This window comes from Stegostoma tigrinum, chromosome 37 (genome assembly GCF_030684315.1).
Source record: "Stegostoma tigrinum isolate sSteTig4 chromosome 37, sSteTig4.hap1, whole genome shotgun sequence".
In the NCBI taxonomy this organism is placed as follows: Eukaryota; Metazoa; Chordata; class Chondrichthyes; order Orectolobiformes; family Stegostomatidae; genus Stegostoma; species Stegostoma tigrinum.
Window position 1 is genome coordinate 6576078 of NC_081390.1, and position 18460 is coordinate 6594537.

An 18460-nucleotide genomic window follows, 5' to 3' on the forward strand; every position below is an offset into this window, starting at 1 on the left:
GTTGTATGAGTGTGATGTTACCAATTCCTTTTATAGCATTTTCCTCCCTTAAGGTGACAAGTTGTGGACCGTTCAGTGCCACCCCAATCATTGGAAATTGAAACTGTACCCAGTCTAAACCTGCTTTGTGTTGGGTTCATACAACCAGAACTGATGTTTACCCTTGTACACTGAGCTGAATTGAGTACACCCATTAGGTATGAAAGGATTTTGTGCATTGTATAATACCGGATGACTTAGTTTTAAATCGTTTTTCCGCCCAATGTTGAAAGTCCCTTAGTGATGTAAAAGACACAAAATATAGGAGCAGAGTGGACAATTCTGCCCAACAAACCTTCTCTGCTGTTCAAGTTGCTCATCGTCAAACTTGGGCTTAGAATCCACCTTCCAGTCTCCTCCACATATCCCTTGATTTCCTGACACATCATTGATCTATTTATCTCATTCTTAAATGTATTCTATGGTGGAGCATCCACAACCGTTCAGGGAAGAGAATTCCGTAAATGCTTGAGTGAAGTAACTTCTTCTCATCTCAGTCTTAAATAATTGGCCCCTTATCCTAAGGCTGTCCTCACTGCTTTTGTTTCTGTTGATCGAGGAATTTAGCTCTCAATATCAACCATTACAAGTCTCATGCCATTTATTAAACTGTCCTCTGTCCTTAGTACAGTAATGTTAGTGGATGATTACATAAACATTTAAATCGTTATTGAAGCATAGGTTGCACCTTCTTTATTTTGCACTGCAGGTACTTCAGCTCAACAGTTGGATGCTACTTTCAGCACAAATGCAGCATTGGAGATCTATGAGCTAGATTTTTCAGATCCTTCACTGGATGCAAAATTGCGAGGCAGCTTACCTGCTACCAGTAGGTGAGTGCTTGATGCATGTGCCTAAACACATGGTAAAATGAAAGGCTGACAGCTTATGTTGTAATTGTCTGAACACTTATGTAAGCAACTGAAGTTAGGATTCATAGGATAACTTGTATTTATTACTGGTAAAATGTATATTGTTACTTTTTTTTCTTATATTGTGTGGAAATGTAGGTCCTTATTCAACCTAGAGAGCTAATGACCTGTTGTCTAAAAGAAGTTACTTGCATCTCCCTTAAAAGGAGAAAAAGAAGGAAAATTTGAAGAGCTATTAACTGCATCGTTGTTTAGTGCTCACTTAGAGCAATGTAACATAACTGTATTGACCAGTCTCCTAAGTGAATCCATATTTTGGAAATGGTATCTGGCCAGGATGGAGTAACAAGGATGGAGGGCAAAAGTTGTTTAATAGTTGTAATTTTTGTTTTCCTTTTGGGAAAGAGAAGTAAATCATGTGTGGTACCTGTTACAGATTTCACAAGCTGATCTGGAGCAACCATGGCGCAAGCTCTAACGGAGTCATAGCAGCAGGAGGAGATACAGGAACCATCACCCTTTACAGCGCGGAGCAGATTCTTGCATCGGGAAGTGATCCTGTCATTGGCCAGAGTGAGAAGCATGCAGGTCCTGTTCGAGGACTCGATTTTAATCCCTTCCAGGTATTGAGATTATATTGCTTTTGCAAGCAATTTCACTTGAACAAATTCTGAATGATCATCTACGCTGTTCTATGAGCTAAAGGGTATTATTTCCCTTTGTGAAAATTTGGCTAAAAGTAATGTCTTGACATATTTCAATGACGAAGAACTTCAGTTACGTAGATAGTTTCTACAAGTTGAGAATACAAGGGGCCTCCAGTTTACAAATATCTGACTTCCAAATGTTTGATACTTACGAACACAATCCCAGCCATGGTTATAATTTCAAAGACCTGGCATGTGAACATTTCTTATACTGACAAACAGTTCTACATTGACCTGCATTGTATTCCGACTTGTGTACAATTCACTTGTGAATGGACTCAAGAAAGGAATGAGTTTGCAACCTGTGTCCTCCCTGGAAGGGGGAAGGTTAAGAAAAAGAATAATAGAGGCATTCAAAATCATGGCAGCTGGACAGAATGGGGAGAAATAAATCTTTCCCACTAGTGCCTACTAATGGATTGGCCATGCTAAATTGTGCTGTGGTGTCCAGGGATCTGCAAGCTAGGTGGATTAGCCGTTGCTGGTGCAGGTTTACGGGGTGTTCTGGACCAGACCAAACCCCCTCAAAATCTATTAAGGAGATAGCCTAGACTCTTTTATTTAAAGGCAAGTGTAAGAAACTAGGTTTCAGATGTGGTTTGATTGGTACAATCACTAGGCTTTAAGAAAAGCACGCTTTATTCTTGCAGCGGTCAAAAGGCAAACCAAAAAAAGAAGAATTGGCATAACTTTAACTCTATTGAAATACCTAATAACATAATATGTTACTTAACTACTCATTTTCGACTGTTCAACTATCCCATAAACACACCCTCGGCAAAGGCAAATCGAGTAAAACAGATTTTCCTCACGTGCTATCTCTTCAACAATCCAGGAGAAAGGAACACTGAAAGATGCAATTTAGCAGCAGAGAAGAACTAAAGCCTTTTGCTGCAGCCAAGGGAGACAGCTGTATCTAACAGCTTCAACAGCCAGCTCCAAACCCCAGCTGAAATCAGAACTAAAACCCTGGGTCTGCGAAAGCCTGACCACACTCACTTGTGCTCCTTTTGAAGTCTCTTCTGAGGTAGAATTGACCTGTGTAAGAAGGACAGATTGCATCTGGATTGGATGGGGACTAATATACTGGCGGAGAGATTTGCTAGAGCTGTTCGGGAGCAGCGGGTACCCAGGGAGATAGTGAGGAATGAGATCTGTCTGAGACTGGCACTGGTGGGAAAAGGAGCAAGTCTAATGGTCATGGCAGGGAGGAATAAAGCAGAGAATGAGGTAGGAGTGAGAAATTAAAGTGTGTTTATATCAGTGCAAGAGGCCTGACAGGTAAGGCCTGGTAAACTCAGGGCATGGTTGGGGACATGGGACTGGCATTTCACAGCAATTACAGAGAGGTGGTTGAGGGATGGACAGGACTGGCAGGTCAATGTTCCAGAGTATAGGTGCTCAGGAAAAATAGAAAGGCGGGAGAAATGGCAAGAGAGGGCAAGGAGTATTATTTTCTCTCATTTTTCTCATTATAGCTATACTTAAGGGAGGATATTTCTTACAGTAAATCCATGCAAGTTATTTGGGTGAAACTGAGCAGTGAGAAAAGGATGATCACCTTATTGGGATTGTAGAACCCCCCCCTCCCCACACTCCAATAGTCATCAGGAAATTGAGAAACAAACTTGTAAGGAGAACTTGGTAATCTGTAAGAATAATAGGATGGTTATGGTAGGGAATTTTAATAAGGCTTTCAACAAGGTCCCTCATGGTAGACTTGTTAGCTAGGTTAGATCACTTGGTACACAGGGGGAACTAGCCATTTGGATACAGAACTGGATGGAAGGTAGAAGACAGAGGATGGTGGTGGAGGGTTACTTATCAGATTGGAGGCCTGTGACCAGCAGAGTACTACAAGGACTGGTGCTGAGTCCACTGCTTTTTGACCTTTATATCACTGATTTGGATGTGAAGATAGGAGGTATGATTAATAAATTTGAAAATGACACAAAAATTGGAGGTGTAGCGGGCAGCAAAGGAGGTTATCTCCGCGTACAACAGGATCTTGATGGACCAATGGGCTGAGGTGTGGCAGATGGAATCTAATTTAAAGAAATATGAGGTGCTGCATTTTGGAAAGGCAAATCAATGCAGGACTTATCCACTTAATCATAAGGTCATGAGGAGTGTTGCTGAACAAGGTGACCTTGGAGAGCATGTTCCTATTTCTTTAAAAGTGGAGTCGCAGGTAGATATGATAGTGAAGGAGACGTTTGGTATGCTTGCCTTTGTTGGTCAGTGTATTGAGTTTAGGAGTTGGGAGGCCATGTTACGGCCGTACAAGACATTAGTTAGGCCATGTTTGGAACACTGTGCAATTCTGGCCTTCCTGCTGTAGGAAGGATATTGTGAAACTTGAAAGGGCTCAGAAAAGATTTAGAAGGATGTTGCTGAATAGGCTGGGGTTGTTTTCCCTGCAGCACTGGAGGCAGAGGGGTGACCTTAGAGGTTTATAAAATCATGAGGTGCATGGATATGGTAAATAGACAAGGTGTTTTCCCCGAGGTGGGGGAGTCCAAACCTAGAGTGTATCGATTTAAGGTGAAAGGGGAAAGATTTAAAAGGGTCCCATGGGGCTGCTTTTTCACGCAGAAGGTGGTGTGTGTACGGAATGTGCTGCCAGAGGAAGTGGTGGAGGTTGGTACAATTGGACTTGTTGGGCCGAAGGGCCTGTTTCCACACTGTAGGGATGCTAAGAAGAAGATACAACATTTAAAAGGCATCTGGATTGGTAATGAATAGGAAGAGTTTAGAGGATATGGCCAAATACTGGCAAATGGGACTAGATTTATCCAGGATACTGGGTCGGCGTGGGGAGGTTGGACCAAAGATTTTGTTTCTATGCTGTACATCTCTATGACTCCAGGAGCTCAAAAGTTGTTTACCGACTTCTTTTAAAGTAGACATTGTAGTATCACTGTGGCAACAACTTTTTGCAAGAGAACCGGCACAGTAAAGGCATAGTACCATCATACCGCATAGGGTGGGTCTGGTTGGGATGCTGAGTTTGGTGCAGAGTCAGTTGACCTGCACTGTAGGGATTCTATGAATCTATGATATTAAAATATTACTCGGAGTTCCTAACATTTGTAGGATCTCTTAGCAACATTGCATAAGGCTAACAGGGATCATTAGTTTAAAAACCTAGTTTAAACCAAGATATAGCAGTATGTGGAGCTGGAGCAATACAGCAGGCCAGGCAGCATCAGAGGAGCAGGAAAGTTGACGTTTCAGGTGGGGACCCTTCTTCAGAAGTGAGGGGTGGGGCTGGGGAGGGTAGATGGGATGGTGATAGGTGAGTGCAGGTAGGGAGTGGTGGGAATTGGTCAGTGAGGAGCGAGGAGCGGACAGGTCGCAGAGAAGATAGACAGGTTGTGTCAGGTCAGTGAGGCAGATATGCGAGGGAGGGTTGGTCATGGGATGAGGCCAGGGATGGGGACATGTTGAAACTGGTAAAATCCCCATTGAGACCACTGGGTTGTAGGCTGCCAAGGCTGATTTGAGGTGCTCTTCCTCCAGTTTCTGGACGGCGTTATTGTGACACTGAAGGCAGCCCAGGATGGACATCCTACATGGAATGGGAGGGGGTGTTGAAATGGTTTGCGACTGCAAAGTATATCTTTTGTTGCAAGCAGAGCACAGGTGCCCTACAAAGCAATCTCTGACCCTCTATTTGGTCTCACCAATATAGAGGAGGTGACATCAGGAACAGCAGATGCAGTAGACCATATTGACAGATGTGCAGGTGAACCTCTGACTCACGTGAAAGGTTTATTTAGTGCCTTGAATGAAGGTGAGGGGGAAGTGTAGAGGCAGGTGTAGCATTTCCTGCGTTTGCAGGGAAAGGTGCCGGGGTTGGTAGGGCTAGTGGGGAGTATGGAGTAGACGAGGGAGTCATGGAAAGAGGAGTTCCTACGAAAGGCAGATAGGGTGGGCCTGGTTGTGGGATGCTGAAGTTGGTGCAGAGTCAATTGGCCTGCACAGTAGGGATTCTATGAATAAGGGTGGGGAGGGAAATAGGTCTTCGATTGTAGGTGATGGAAGTGGCGGAGAAAGATATGTTGAATCCAGAGGTTGGTGGGATATGTGAGGACAAGGGGGATTCTGTCTGTGTTTTTGTTGGGAGAGGATGTGAGGGCCGAGGTGCGGGAAATGCAAGAGATGCAGTCGAGAACATTTTCGACCACTGAAGGGGTGGATGTTGCAGTCCTTGAAATAAGACGACATCTGGGATGTTCGGGAGTGGGACGCCCCATCTTGGGAGCAGACCCGTTGGAGAAATTGGGAGTAGGGGATTGCATTCTTGCAGGAAAGCTTCCCTAGCCTCAACCCCTCCCCTCTCTATTTATGTCTGAGCTCCCTCCGCCACCACCACCCCCATTTCTGAGTGTGGGTCCTGACTCAGAGTGCCCACTTTCTTGCTCCTCTGATGCTGTCTGGCCTGCTGTGTTCTTCTAGCTCCACACTGTGTTATCTTTGACTCCAGCATCTGCAGTTCTTATTACCTCTGAATAGTTTAAACTAATAGTTTTACTTGACCAATATCATGTTTTCTGACCATAAATTTTTTTGTCTTTTTAATTCTTCTTGGTAAGGAATGTTGGTGCTGTGAAATGGAACACTCTCTATTTCAGGCATAATACTAATGTAATCACTGCCATGTTAGGCATAATACAGGCTTAAAGACAAGGCTTTCTACTTGTTTGATCAATATCACTCAGTCTAAACCTCAAGAAATCCTCAGAATCACTTTTCCACTGCGGCAATCTTGCAGCCTTTCCCAAAGAGAGTGAATTCATTTTGAATTAGGGATGTTTTGCCGAAGGTCAGTCTCCACCACGATCTCGATTGAAATGACCCAAAGTACTTTCACATTATGTATCCTGACAGCCAGCAAATGTTGGATAGTTGCATTGATCTGAAATTGAGCGCAGGCCTATTAAAATGGAAACTATTTTCACTGCACCACTGTTGTAAAGTAATTTCCACATACCGAGATGTTAAATCTAAAAGATGCACTGCAGAAATTTATCATGGCTTCTCACAGAATACCTTCCAAACCTATGAGCAATACATCTAGATTGGCAAGGGCTGCAGATGAATGAAAATTCTTCTCCATGCCATTTACCATTATGACTTGGAAATATATTGCTCTTCCTTCTCTGCTACTGGGTCAGAATCCTGGAACAGCATCCCTAACAGCTGGTGTAGCCATACCAAATGGACTGCAGCAGTCGGCATGGAGGTTCGGTGGTTAGCACTGCTGCCTCACAGTGCTAGATACCTGGGTTCGATTCCACCCTTGGATGACTGTCTGTATGGAGTTTGCACATTCTCCCCATGTTTGCGTGGGTTTCCTCTTGGTGCTCCAGCTTCCTCCCATAGTCCAAAAATCTGCAAGTTGAGTGGATTGGCCATGGGAAATACGGAGTTACAGGGATAGGGTGGGTGTGGGTGGGAAACTCTTCATTTGGTGTGGGCTCATTGGGTTGAATGGCCTGCTTCCAAACTGTAAGGATTCTAAATCTAAATGTTCTAAATCTATATCAGTCTCAAGTTCAGTTAGGGTTCGGCAATAAGCGTGGATCCAGCCATTAAAGCCCACATCCATGAATAATTTTTTTAAAATGAGCAAGAGAAAGCCATCAGTATAATCCTAGGCCTTTTAAGGATTTATGGCGATCTTATTGACGTGACTTTCATGTTAAGGTTGTAAAAGGAACTTCTGATAGATACCAGGCCTTCTAAACCTGCAGGTGCATGGGAACACCACCACATTTCTTCCTACAAGTCTCGCAGTATTCTGCCTTGGCAATCTGGTGTCATTTTTACTCTGTTGCTCGGCAAAAATTGTGGCACTCCTTCTAATACCACACAGACTGCAGTAGTTTAACATGGTGACTCCTTGCCATCTCTTTGCCAGTAAACACTAATTTTCTCATTGACGCCTGTAACTTCTGATTGAGTAATGAATAACAACAATCAGAAACTAAGAGTTCAGTTCTCCCATGACTACTTATTTACTGTTTCAAATGATTTAGTGAATATGGTTCTGGGAACATGGTGACAGGAACACCAAGAACTATTAATGTGATTTTAAAGGTTTAAGATTGTGAAAAGTTGTAAGCCACTTCAATTGTGCCGATAGGATGCTATCTGGTAGAAATCTAGAATCACAGTTTTAACCTGTACAGAGTGTTCTTGCAGTAAAGTACATTTCTTCCTTTGGCTTCTTGTTTCCCCCAGTAAACAAATTGCTGGAATTTGGCATTTGACTGCAATTAGAGTTATAGCGACACCGCAGAGTTAAGATGGGGTTGTATTACCTGTGGTCTGGTAAGAAAGCCAGTCTCGTAATAAGTGTGAACGAAGTGTTCGGAAGGAGAAGAAAGTCTCCACAGCAGTTCTGAATGCCAAATATTGGTATTGGTGAGATGCTAAACGTGAACAAATCAGATTGCAGCCAAGACATTTTTTGTTCTTTCATGAACTGTGGGTGTCATTAACAAGGCCAACATTTATTGCTCATCTTCAATTGCCTTTGAACTAAATGTGAGGGCAGTTCAGACAGTCGTTAGCGGTCACCCATGTAACTGTTGATCTAAAGACGTGTATAGACCAGACTGGATAAAGATCGCACTGGATAAAGAGGGCATCAGTGAACCAGGTGTTGATTACAGCTGTCAAAGTCACCACTATTCTTACCAGCTTTCACATCCAGATTTTAAATTAATTGAATTTAAATTGTGTCAGGCACTTGAACCCAAGACCCCAAAATGTTAAACTTGGCATCTAGATTACTTGACACAAGCACTGCACCACCATGTCTGTACATGATACGAATTGAGCACTGACATGGACAAAATGATTGCATGCCTTTAGTAAATGAAATTGCTGTAAGCATCACATTTGACCAATGAAATTGCTGTAGAAAAAGCTTTGAATTTGCAATTGGTTTTAAAATTTCTGCTCATTTGTCTTCAAGCTCCCTCAAAATCCATGGGGATGTTGCATTTGATGCTGAGCATTGTACTTCAGGAAGGATAAGTTAGCCTTAGAGGGAATGTCATACAAATTCAGGTGATTCCAGGGTTCAAATATTGTTAAGAGGAATGTTTACTTAGACTAAATTTGTATTCCCTTGAGTGTCAAACAAGTGATCTGGTAGAAGCGTTGAGAAATGTTTCATGGCATGGTGCAGTAGGATAGATAGAGGAAACTATTTCATTTGGCACATAAACATAGAATCCCTACGGTGTGGAAACAGGCCATTTGGCCTAACAAGCCCACACTGACTCTCCGAAGAGCATCCTGCTACCCTATACCCGTAACCCTGTATTTCCCACGGATAATCCACATATCCTCCACATCCCTAGACACTATGGATAACTTAATACAGCCAATCCACAGCCTTTAACTAGTACTATCCACTTAATCAGCACAGCCAATCCGGGTCCCTGGCACTGTGAGGCAGCAGTGCTGCCCTAACTACAGAATAACAGAGCAATTAGCTAAAGTTGGAGCCAGATTTTTTAGGTGTGATATCAGGAAGCACTTGCTGACACAAAGAAAAGTAGAAAGCTGAAGCACTCAAACCTGAAAGAAATTTGAAGCTAGTGGTCAATTGAAAATGTTTATGCTGAATGCAATAGATTTTTCTATGTCAAGATTTTAAAGGGTATGGAACCAAAATCCCAAATAAGAGTTACGACCCAGACCAGCAGTGTTTATAATTGAATGGTATAAGAGATTAAATAACTGGTCTACTTGTATTCCTATGTTCCTAAATTATTGAGTTAATTTTCTAATTTCTTCAATTTTGTTTTCATATTTTCTTTAGAATAATCTAATGGCTTCTGGAGCGAATGATTCTGAGATATATATTTGGGATTTAAATAATTTCAATACACCAATGACACCAGGAGCAAAGTCCCAGGTATATTCAACTCATTAATTGTGAACAATATTGTATCTTTATTTTTGATAACACTGGTGGATTGAAGCACTTGGTACAGGGTGGGGGGAGTGTTTGGGTATTAATTTTTTTATTCATTCATGGGATGAGGACGTTGCTAGCTAGATATCATTTATTGCCCATCAGTAATTGTCCAGAGGGCAGTTAGGAGTCAAGTACATTAGTGGGTCTGGAGTTACATGTAGGCCAGACCAGGTAAGGATGGCAGTTTCCTTCCCTAAAGGACATTAGTGAACCAGATGGATTTTTTCGACATCATCAATGGATTCATGGTCATCATTAGATTGTTAATTCCTGATATTTATTGAATTCAAATTCCACCATCTGCCATTCTCTAATTATGAGTACCAACCATTGATGGGTGCCAAAGATTTAAGCTGTTTTGTGTACAAAACCACATGAAAACAGAACGATAATCTTGATGCAGCCATATTTGAGTCCTGGAGTGAATGGATTTTGCGGTTGAAATCATTGTCAGAATTGCCGTCTCTATCAGTGTGTGTGCACCAGGAACTGGAACTTAGATCACTTTTCTAAACACTTGATTAATACGCACTAAGAATGTTTGATCAACTTTTAATGCGATATAAATAACACCACTCTTTTGTCTCTCTCTCTCTCTCTGTCTCTTTCTCCCTGCCTATTTATCAACAGCAAAGAGAGGTAAGGATTAAAGTGCACAATCTGCAGGTATAGAACATACATAGAACATAGAACATTACAGCACAGTACAGGCCCTTCGGCCCTCGATGTTGTGCTGACCTGTCATAGCGATCTCAAACCCATCTAACCTACACTATTCCATGTATGTCCATATGCTTGTCCAATGACGACTTAAATGAACCTAAAGTTGGCGAATCTACTACCGTTGCAGGTAAAGCGTTCCATTCCCTTACTACTCTCTGAGTAAAGAAACTACCTCTGACATCTGTCCTATATCTTTCACCCCTCAATTTAAAGCTATGCCCCCTCGTGCTCGCCATCACCATCCTAGGAAAAACGCTCTCCCTATCTACCCTATCTAACACTCTGATTATTTTATATGTTTCAATTAAGTCACCTCTCAACCTTCTTCTCTCTAATGAAAACAGCCTCAAGTCCCTCAGCCTTTCTTCATAAGACCTTCCCTCCATACCAGGCAACATCCTAGTAAATCTCCTCCGCACCCTTTCCAAAGCTTCCACATCCTTCTTATAATGCAGTGACCAGAACTGTACACAATACTCCAAGTGCGGCCGCACCAGAGTTTTGTACAGCTTCACCATAACCTCTTGGTATAGCCTGGTAAAGTAGAGATCTGCAGAATTAACTTGGTTTGTCCTGTTTCTTCACTCTGGTTGCAATCTTCCATTTTTGTTTATTTTCTAGCTCCCCGCCCCGCCCCACATTTTTCTTTCAGGGCAAGCTACTGATTGGGTGTACATTTTCTTCTCTGTCTTTGTTCATAACTGAATGTGTGCCTTCCTGCTCTATACTAATTGTCTGCAATGGGTGAGAGGCTCCCTGTTGTGCCTTCATTGTTCACAATGGATGTGTGCCTTGTTGCTTTGTCCTCATTGTCTATAATGGGTATATATGCCTTCCTGCTCTGTCCTCATTGTTTGCAATCGGTGTGCGCTCCCTATTCTGTCTTCCCTATCCATATGATGCAAGCTTTTGGATAATGGGTAGAATTGATTCAGCATGGTTTGAATCAAGCATCAATAGTCAATGGATAATAAAATGTGAGGCTGGATGAACACAGCAGGCCAAGCAGCATCTCAGGAGCACAAAAGCTGACGTTTCGGGCCTAGACCCGTTAATGGAAACAGCTCTTTTGGTCCTGTGACCCCACCCATCTGCCCTGCCATTTTAAATGCTATGTGTATTCATAAATTCATTCCGTCATTTTTGGGCTTAACGCCATCTGGTCTTGAATAATAATGGTTGTAGTTATTTATTTTAATCACCCTACAAATTCTTCCACTACTTTAGACTACACTTTGATGGAAGGATGTGAAGCTATGAAGACAACTTTGCAATTTCTGTGCCTCTCCTCATTGTTTATAATGTTAGTTGTTCTCTCTCCATTCTGTTGACAGTTTTCACAATCTGCACATTGATTCCTTTCTACCCTGACTATGACCATACTATTCACAATGTCTAAATCGCAGCGGTATTTGGGCTTTCCACTATTCTTTTTTAGCAGAGTGACATCTCATTATGTGTGCCTGTTCAGCTTTCTACTCTGTTTGTTTTTATTTAAACCCTTTTCTCCTTTAGTCCACATTGGTGCTGCTCACCTTGCTGTCTAGTAACTCGCCACATGGTCTGTAATGTACGAGTGATCTGTTCAGTTGTTTTTTTGGCTCTGATGTTTTTTATTTTGTTCCCTCTTGGTTTTTCTTGCTAACCTCTTTCTACCCGTCCTGGGCTGACTGCATAATTATATACAAAAATGTCAGAATTCTATGAGCTATTTAAAATATAACCAGAAAAAGCATTAAAGAATGTGTGGAAATTGTATTGTTCCTTGTATGTGCTAGAAATTAGGTTTATGACATGGCTGTTACTTTTGGAATATTGGATATGGTGATGGAGTTAAAGTTCACCCTCGTCTGAATCGTTGTGGCAGCATGCACCTTTACATGCATGTTGTAGTTTGGAGCAATTGTTTATGATAATGGAGTTTCCAATGTTCTTTCTACATGTTTTTTTTCTTTCATGTAACGTAAGGAAGTTCTTCTGTTTTTGCCCCGTTTCGTTGGTGTAGGTTAGAAGGATTTGCAGTTTGTTACTCAGCTTGTGTGAATATGTTACGATTGCACCTTCCATGGCCATCAAGTCCTGGGCCAGGACTTGAGCCTGGAGCTTCTGGTTGAGAGGCAGAGGTGTGCAAGACCTCCGAAATGTTGGCTATATTGGGGAGGCAACAATGCAAATACACACAATAGTGCTGAAATGTATAATACAGTATACAGAAAAATCACTTCACAAATGATAAAGCAGATAGCTGAGGGAGGCTTAAAAATCGACAGGTCACAGACAAAGATCATGACTGCACAGAAATGCAAGGAATCAGGTCAACATGAGCAAGGCATAAGTGGAAACTGATGGAAGTGCAGGAGCATAACTGTAGTCCTGAGGACATAAACGTGAACAGGTTGGCAGAAAGGGGATGTGGTGAACACTTGTCATGTTCATTAATAGAAAGCACTAATGCGCAAGCAATTTAACATTGAAAATTAGATAAGAACAGTACACAAGAAAATGAACAATCGAATAAATTTCACAGGCAGCAGCTAAGTGAAGCTAAAATGTAAGGTTGCAAAATGCCAATATATCACAGCAAAACCTGTCTGAATAAATGCGCTCCCCTCTGGTACTGGTGCTGTGGGTTGACAAAGTGCTCCTTTACAAGTGAAAACGGGCTCTCACTCTTTTTCCACTAATATGGAGTTTGTTTCTAGTACTTCAAAATACTTTCTGGATTAAAGGAAACCAAATACTGCAGATACTGGAAATTGGAAACAAAAACTGAAATTGCTGGAAAAGTTGAGCAAGTCTGGCAGCATCAGTGGACAGAAAGCAGACGTAACATTTCAGTTTATTGACCCTTCTTCAGAACTGAAGTTGTGCATTTGACTGGGAATTTCTTTGATGAACTGAAGGCAAGGAGAAAAGAATTCTAATCTCCAGCATTAATCAGCTGAATCTGATTGAGCATATGTGTAGAAAGTTAAGATAAAAATATTCAACAATCTCAACAGGAAAATAATCGAGTAGCAAAGAGATTACGGGACATTGTGATGAAGTTGTTGCATTGACAGGCTCCATTTGCCAAAATTCCTTTGCCAGCACTTTGAATGACCTAGGGCATGCCCATTGCCATCTTCTCATTGCCCTTTAAATATTTTTCACCTCAGTTGTTTACCCACAGTCCTCTTTTAAATGTGCTTCTGCCACCCTTTCAGTTGATGCATTCCAGATCACAAATGCAATTTGTCAAATTGAGCCATTTTTACAATGATGCTCCTTGGTGTGAATGAGGAGTCAGCCAAAGTTATACAGTGCAAAGGAAAGCAACATTTTTGTCTGGCAATAATATTTTACTTCAGAATTCTGCATGTTTACCAGTAAACTAGGATTTTGCTAGTTTAAGCCTTTTCTATCTAATGAATAGATCAGGGTATAAATTCTCTAAAGCGCAAAACCGTGAGAAACCACATGTTTAATAATGTGGCAATGTAGGGCATACTGAACCAATGACACAGTTTGTACTTGTGGTGTTAGCTAAACTTTGTTACTGACTGTTGTGATTTAATAATGAGCTGCCATCACTTTTTGGCTTTTTTATTTTCTATTTTGGCTAGCAAATTAGGGTGAACGAATCTTAAGAAATCCACAAGTTCCGTTGATCTTGTCAGCCACAAAATAGCGCTTGGAACAGGTGTGCAAAAATACTTGCTTCTCCTTGGGCAGAGTATGGGGCTCGAGGGCTCTATTTCAGGATGGCAGCCAGTGTTGGGAGTGCAGTTATTCACATTATACATCAGTGATCTGGATGAAGAAACTGAGGGCATTGTTGCTATGTTTGCAGATGACGCACAAGTGAAGGGACATGTCATGTAGAGGAGATGGGGAGGCTACAGAAGGATTTGGATAGGCTAGGAAAGTGAGCAAAGAAGTGACAGATAGAATACAATGTGGGAGTTTTTGCACTTTGGTAGGAAAAATAGAGGCATAGATTATTTTCTACATGGGGAAAAGCTTCAGAATTCTGAAGCACCAAGAGACTTACGAGGCCTATTTCAGGATTCTCTTAAGGTTAACATGGAGGTTCACTTGGCAGTTAGGATGGAAATGCAATGTTAGCGTTCATTTCGAGGAGACTAGAATACAAGATCAGAGATATACTGATGAGGCTGTATAAGGCTCTTTCAAACACATTTGGAATATTGTGGGCAGTTTTGGGCCCTGTATCTAAAGAAGGACAAGTTGGGTTTGGAGGGGCGAGAGTTCCAGAGGGAGTGTACAATAATCATCCTGGGGATGAAGGTCTTGTCATGTGAGAAACTGTCAAGGATCTTGTACTTTGTCTTCTTCTCTGTTAAAAATAACTCCATTTAGAGGGTTGAATGTTTTTGAGGTCTGTTTCTTATTTGAAGTCTGTCTTGTCAGAGTATAACTAGACTGCTTTAACTCATATCATGACTGACCAGAACTGGTTCCCTGTACCTGAATGTATTCCATACAACCTCTGACTTTGTCTTCAAGCATTATGCAAGTCCCTCACCTATGAAATGCTTCACAGCTTTAGTCTTCTGACCTTGTATGCATTGGTGCACCCACCAGAATAATGTCACCTTCTACTGGCTTTGCTCCACTTTGGAATTTGTTCCCTGTGCTCTTCCATCTCTCCACTTACCGTCCTGTAAAAAGTCAAATTTTGATCATATGTCTAAATTATTCCTCTAGTCTTTCCCTTCAAGTCTTAATACCCATCTTCCATTTGTGGAGCACCACAGCCAATGTTTAAATGTATTCATCAATATAAGTTTCTTTTCGAACTTATTTTGCCAATGCTACTTCAGACTGCCATGGCTATGTGTGTGCCTCCTACTGAATTTTTCGTTAAAGCTGTCTTAGTTGCTAGGATTCAAGTTTTGTGCATGAGCGTATCTGATCAGTTGCCACTATTTCTTGAAATTCATTTGTTTTGAGTCATGAGAAGGGCTGAAAGTGCTTGTGAAGGATGTGTGACACAGTCATGAACCATTTCTCTTAAAATCCTTTCTGATATGTTTGGTTATGGAATCTTCTGAATTCATGCAGCCTTCTGAGGATATCAGCTGTGTAGCCTGGAATCGACAGGTGCAGCACATCCTGGCTTCTGCCCATCCAAGTGGCAGAGCTGTGGTATGGGATCTGAGAAAGAATGAACCTATCATCAAAGTCAGCGATCACAGCAGCAGAGTGAGTATACACTTGGTGATTCTTTATGTACATTTCCATAACTTTGTGACTTTGTATCCAATGGATGAAAATGAGCTGCTGTTTCACCAGTTTAATGTAAGTAGCCATTTGATAGTACAGAACTTGATTATTGCTGCAAAAAAGACACATATTGTTGAAGCTTTTCATCTTGCACTTGTCGGGGCAACTTACAAGAATGGTTGGGAATGGTCAGTGCCTTCCTTCTGTTGCAAACAGCAAAAAGTCTATGCTGTTTGATATGAATCACTAGTGTTTGGCAGGTATGGTCTACATAACTAGCATTGCACCAGCACTAAAAATCACCTACCATGTTAAATATTTGTGTGGTATGCAGAATGCTTTTGTGATTTGACATCAGTTTTTCTGTTAATGCCAGTGTAATACTAATTATGTTGGCTACAGAGTCTAAAGACTGCATAAAATCAAATGAGGGAGTGCTGCCTGGTTCACTGTTAACCAGTTCCCTGGTTCTGACACTGGGCTTAAATATGTAATGTGATGTGATGGAAAAACACTGGAGGCAGATGTTTGAGAGCCCAAGAAAATTCTGATTTTATTAAACTAGCAAAAATAATATATTTACAAAACAAGAAAGTGAATATCAAATTGAAACCCTCCTGTCTGTGATTGAGACTGTCTCCCAGTTACCTTAAGCCTTGGTTAGTTAATACAGTGGATAAAATAAATACAGTAGGTGACTATTACTATACTAAGAGGGAAAAGACAGAATTAACTGCCCTACACTGTTAACCCCAAGACCTCCCTTCCTTGTCTATGGCTAGGCCACCTGGGTTAGAGGTCCCTATGACCTTAGGCTCACCCCTAGTGTGAAAACGTAATTTTGACTGGCTCTGTCTGTAATAACAAGGTGTAGAGCTGGATAAACACAGCAGGCCGAGCAGGAAAGCTGACTTTTCGGGCCTAGACCCTACTATCTCTGGCTCTGTCTGTAGTTGGTTGCTGTAGATGGGACTCGTTGAAGGGCCGCAGGTACCGATAATAGTCAGTCTGGCTGTGTCTGTTTATGCGGTTGGACACGTGGGACTGGCCTGGTGAGTACTCTGGTTTTTCTCCTCCTCCTGGTGGTTCTTGCAAGCGGGTGGTTGTTGCGGCTGGTGGACAATTGGTGTTTCCCCGGTTGGTGTTTTGTGCCTTGGGAGCCTTCAGTCGCCTCCGGATGTCAAGTGGAGATTTGTAGTTAGTTTTCTGGTGTTCAGTAGTTGGTCTTGCTTTACTGGTTTCACGGTGCTGCACTCACAGTGCAGGATTCTTGCTCTCTTTCCTTGCTTCTCTATGCTTTTCATAGAACATAGAACATTACAGCGTAGTACAGCGCCCTTTCCTTCGCTTTTCGCTTCACTTTTCACTTCACAGCTGTGTTGGGGGCTCGGGGACTCTAGTTATACCTCACTGCAGATCCACCTTATTTCCTGCCAAATCTGAGAGTTATTGTTCCTCCTTTTGGGGCTGAAAGCGTTTCCTGAGCACTGGAGTGGGTGAGAATCATTTTTCGCTTAAAATGAATGGTTTTGATGGGTTTGGAATGGCCAGCATTTTCTTTGGATGGGTACACGTTCAGTTCGCAGAGTGGTGTGAAGGTTCCAAGGTGAAACAGGTTTGCATGTAACACAGTGGTGTGGAATGTTCAGTAACTTTGTGCCTGAGCACTGATTTGAAATTGAATGGATTGATAGCTGTCTAGGCTCCAAACGGTCTGAAATCCTGTGTAAGGGTCACCGGACCCGAAACGTTAACTCTGTTTTCTCCTTCACATATGCTACCAGACCTGCTGAGTTTTTCCAGCAACTTTGTTCATGTTCCTGAAATTGTTGAGGTAGTTTATTTCCTGTAGATTGGCTTGATTTCTTTTAGCTGAGGCACGATGCAGGGTTTTTTCCTTTGGTTTCAGTTAATCAATCCCTGTCCGAGTCATCTGCCCCTGGGTTTGTATATTTCCCAGTCTGTTGCAGCCGATGGTTTCTGGAGTCCCAGTGACTTTAATCCGACAAAGTATTATTCCCACAAATTTGGCCTTCTGAGGGTTTTTAAGTCTAGGGTACATCCAGCAACTGATGGGGATTTTTGCTCCACCTTACACAAATAGCAAGACCCAGCAAGACATTTACTAAACATAGGCAGAGATAGCAAGAACTGCAGATGCTAGAGCCAGAGTCAACACCGTGTGGAGCTGGAGGAACACAGCGGGTCAGGTAGCATCAGAGGAGTGGGAGAGTCAACATTTCAGACCTAGACTGAGGTCCTGATGAAGGGTCTGGGTCCAAAATGTTGACTCACCTGCCCCACTGATGTTGCCTGACCTGCTGTGTCCCACCAGCTCCTCACTGTCTTTACTAAACAAATGCAACAACCCAGACATACACAGCTGAAAACTGTATCCACCATTAGTTGTAATTCAGTAATTGGATGACATTGCAATATAGTACTGACTGTTCCAAGAGCTGCATTGACAACCAGTTTAAAATTGTCAGTCAGGCTCAGTGTTTCCCACTTGCTGCAGAACCTACAAATATTAAAGACAGGACCTTGTTCTTTTAAGACAGAAAGAACCAGTGTATACACTGTGATAATGGGAACTGCAGATGCTGGAGAATCCAAGATAACAAAGTGTGGAGCTGGATGAGCACAGCAGGCCAAGCAGCATCTCAGCAGCATAAAAGCTGATGTTTTGGGCCTGGACCCTGATGAAGGGTCTAGGCCCGAAACGTCAGCTTTTGTGCTCCTTTACAGTGTATACACTGTGCCTGTTTCAACTGAAAAAAATGGATAACAGTCATTGCCTGATTCATTCCTCAAGACAATACTGATCAATAACAGTCAACGTGCCTGGTTTAAATTTAGACAAAGCTTGGAAGTTAACTATCAGTCAT

The 18460-nt window shown here is 42.0% G+C and overlaps 1 protein-coding gene across 1 annotated transcript in view; it reads left to right on the forward strand.

Annotated features, from left to right (window-relative positions):
- sec31b (SEC31 homolog B, COPII coat complex component) overlaps positions 1 to 18460 on the forward strand; it is a 92077-nt gene that overhangs the window by 12348 nt on the left and 61269 nt on the right. The window contains exons 3-7 of the mRNA XM_048563519.2: positions 749 to 872; positions 1348 to 1534; positions 9462 to 9557; positions 10251 to 10259; positions 15411 to 15551. Coding sequence (XP_048419476.1) covers positions 749 to 872; positions 1348 to 1534; positions 9462 to 9557; positions 10251 to 10259; positions 15411 to 15551 — 557 coding nt within the window. The remainder of the gene's footprint in view (positions 1 to 748; positions 873 to 1347; positions 1535 to 9461; positions 9558 to 10250; positions 10260 to 15410; positions 15552 to 18460) is intronic.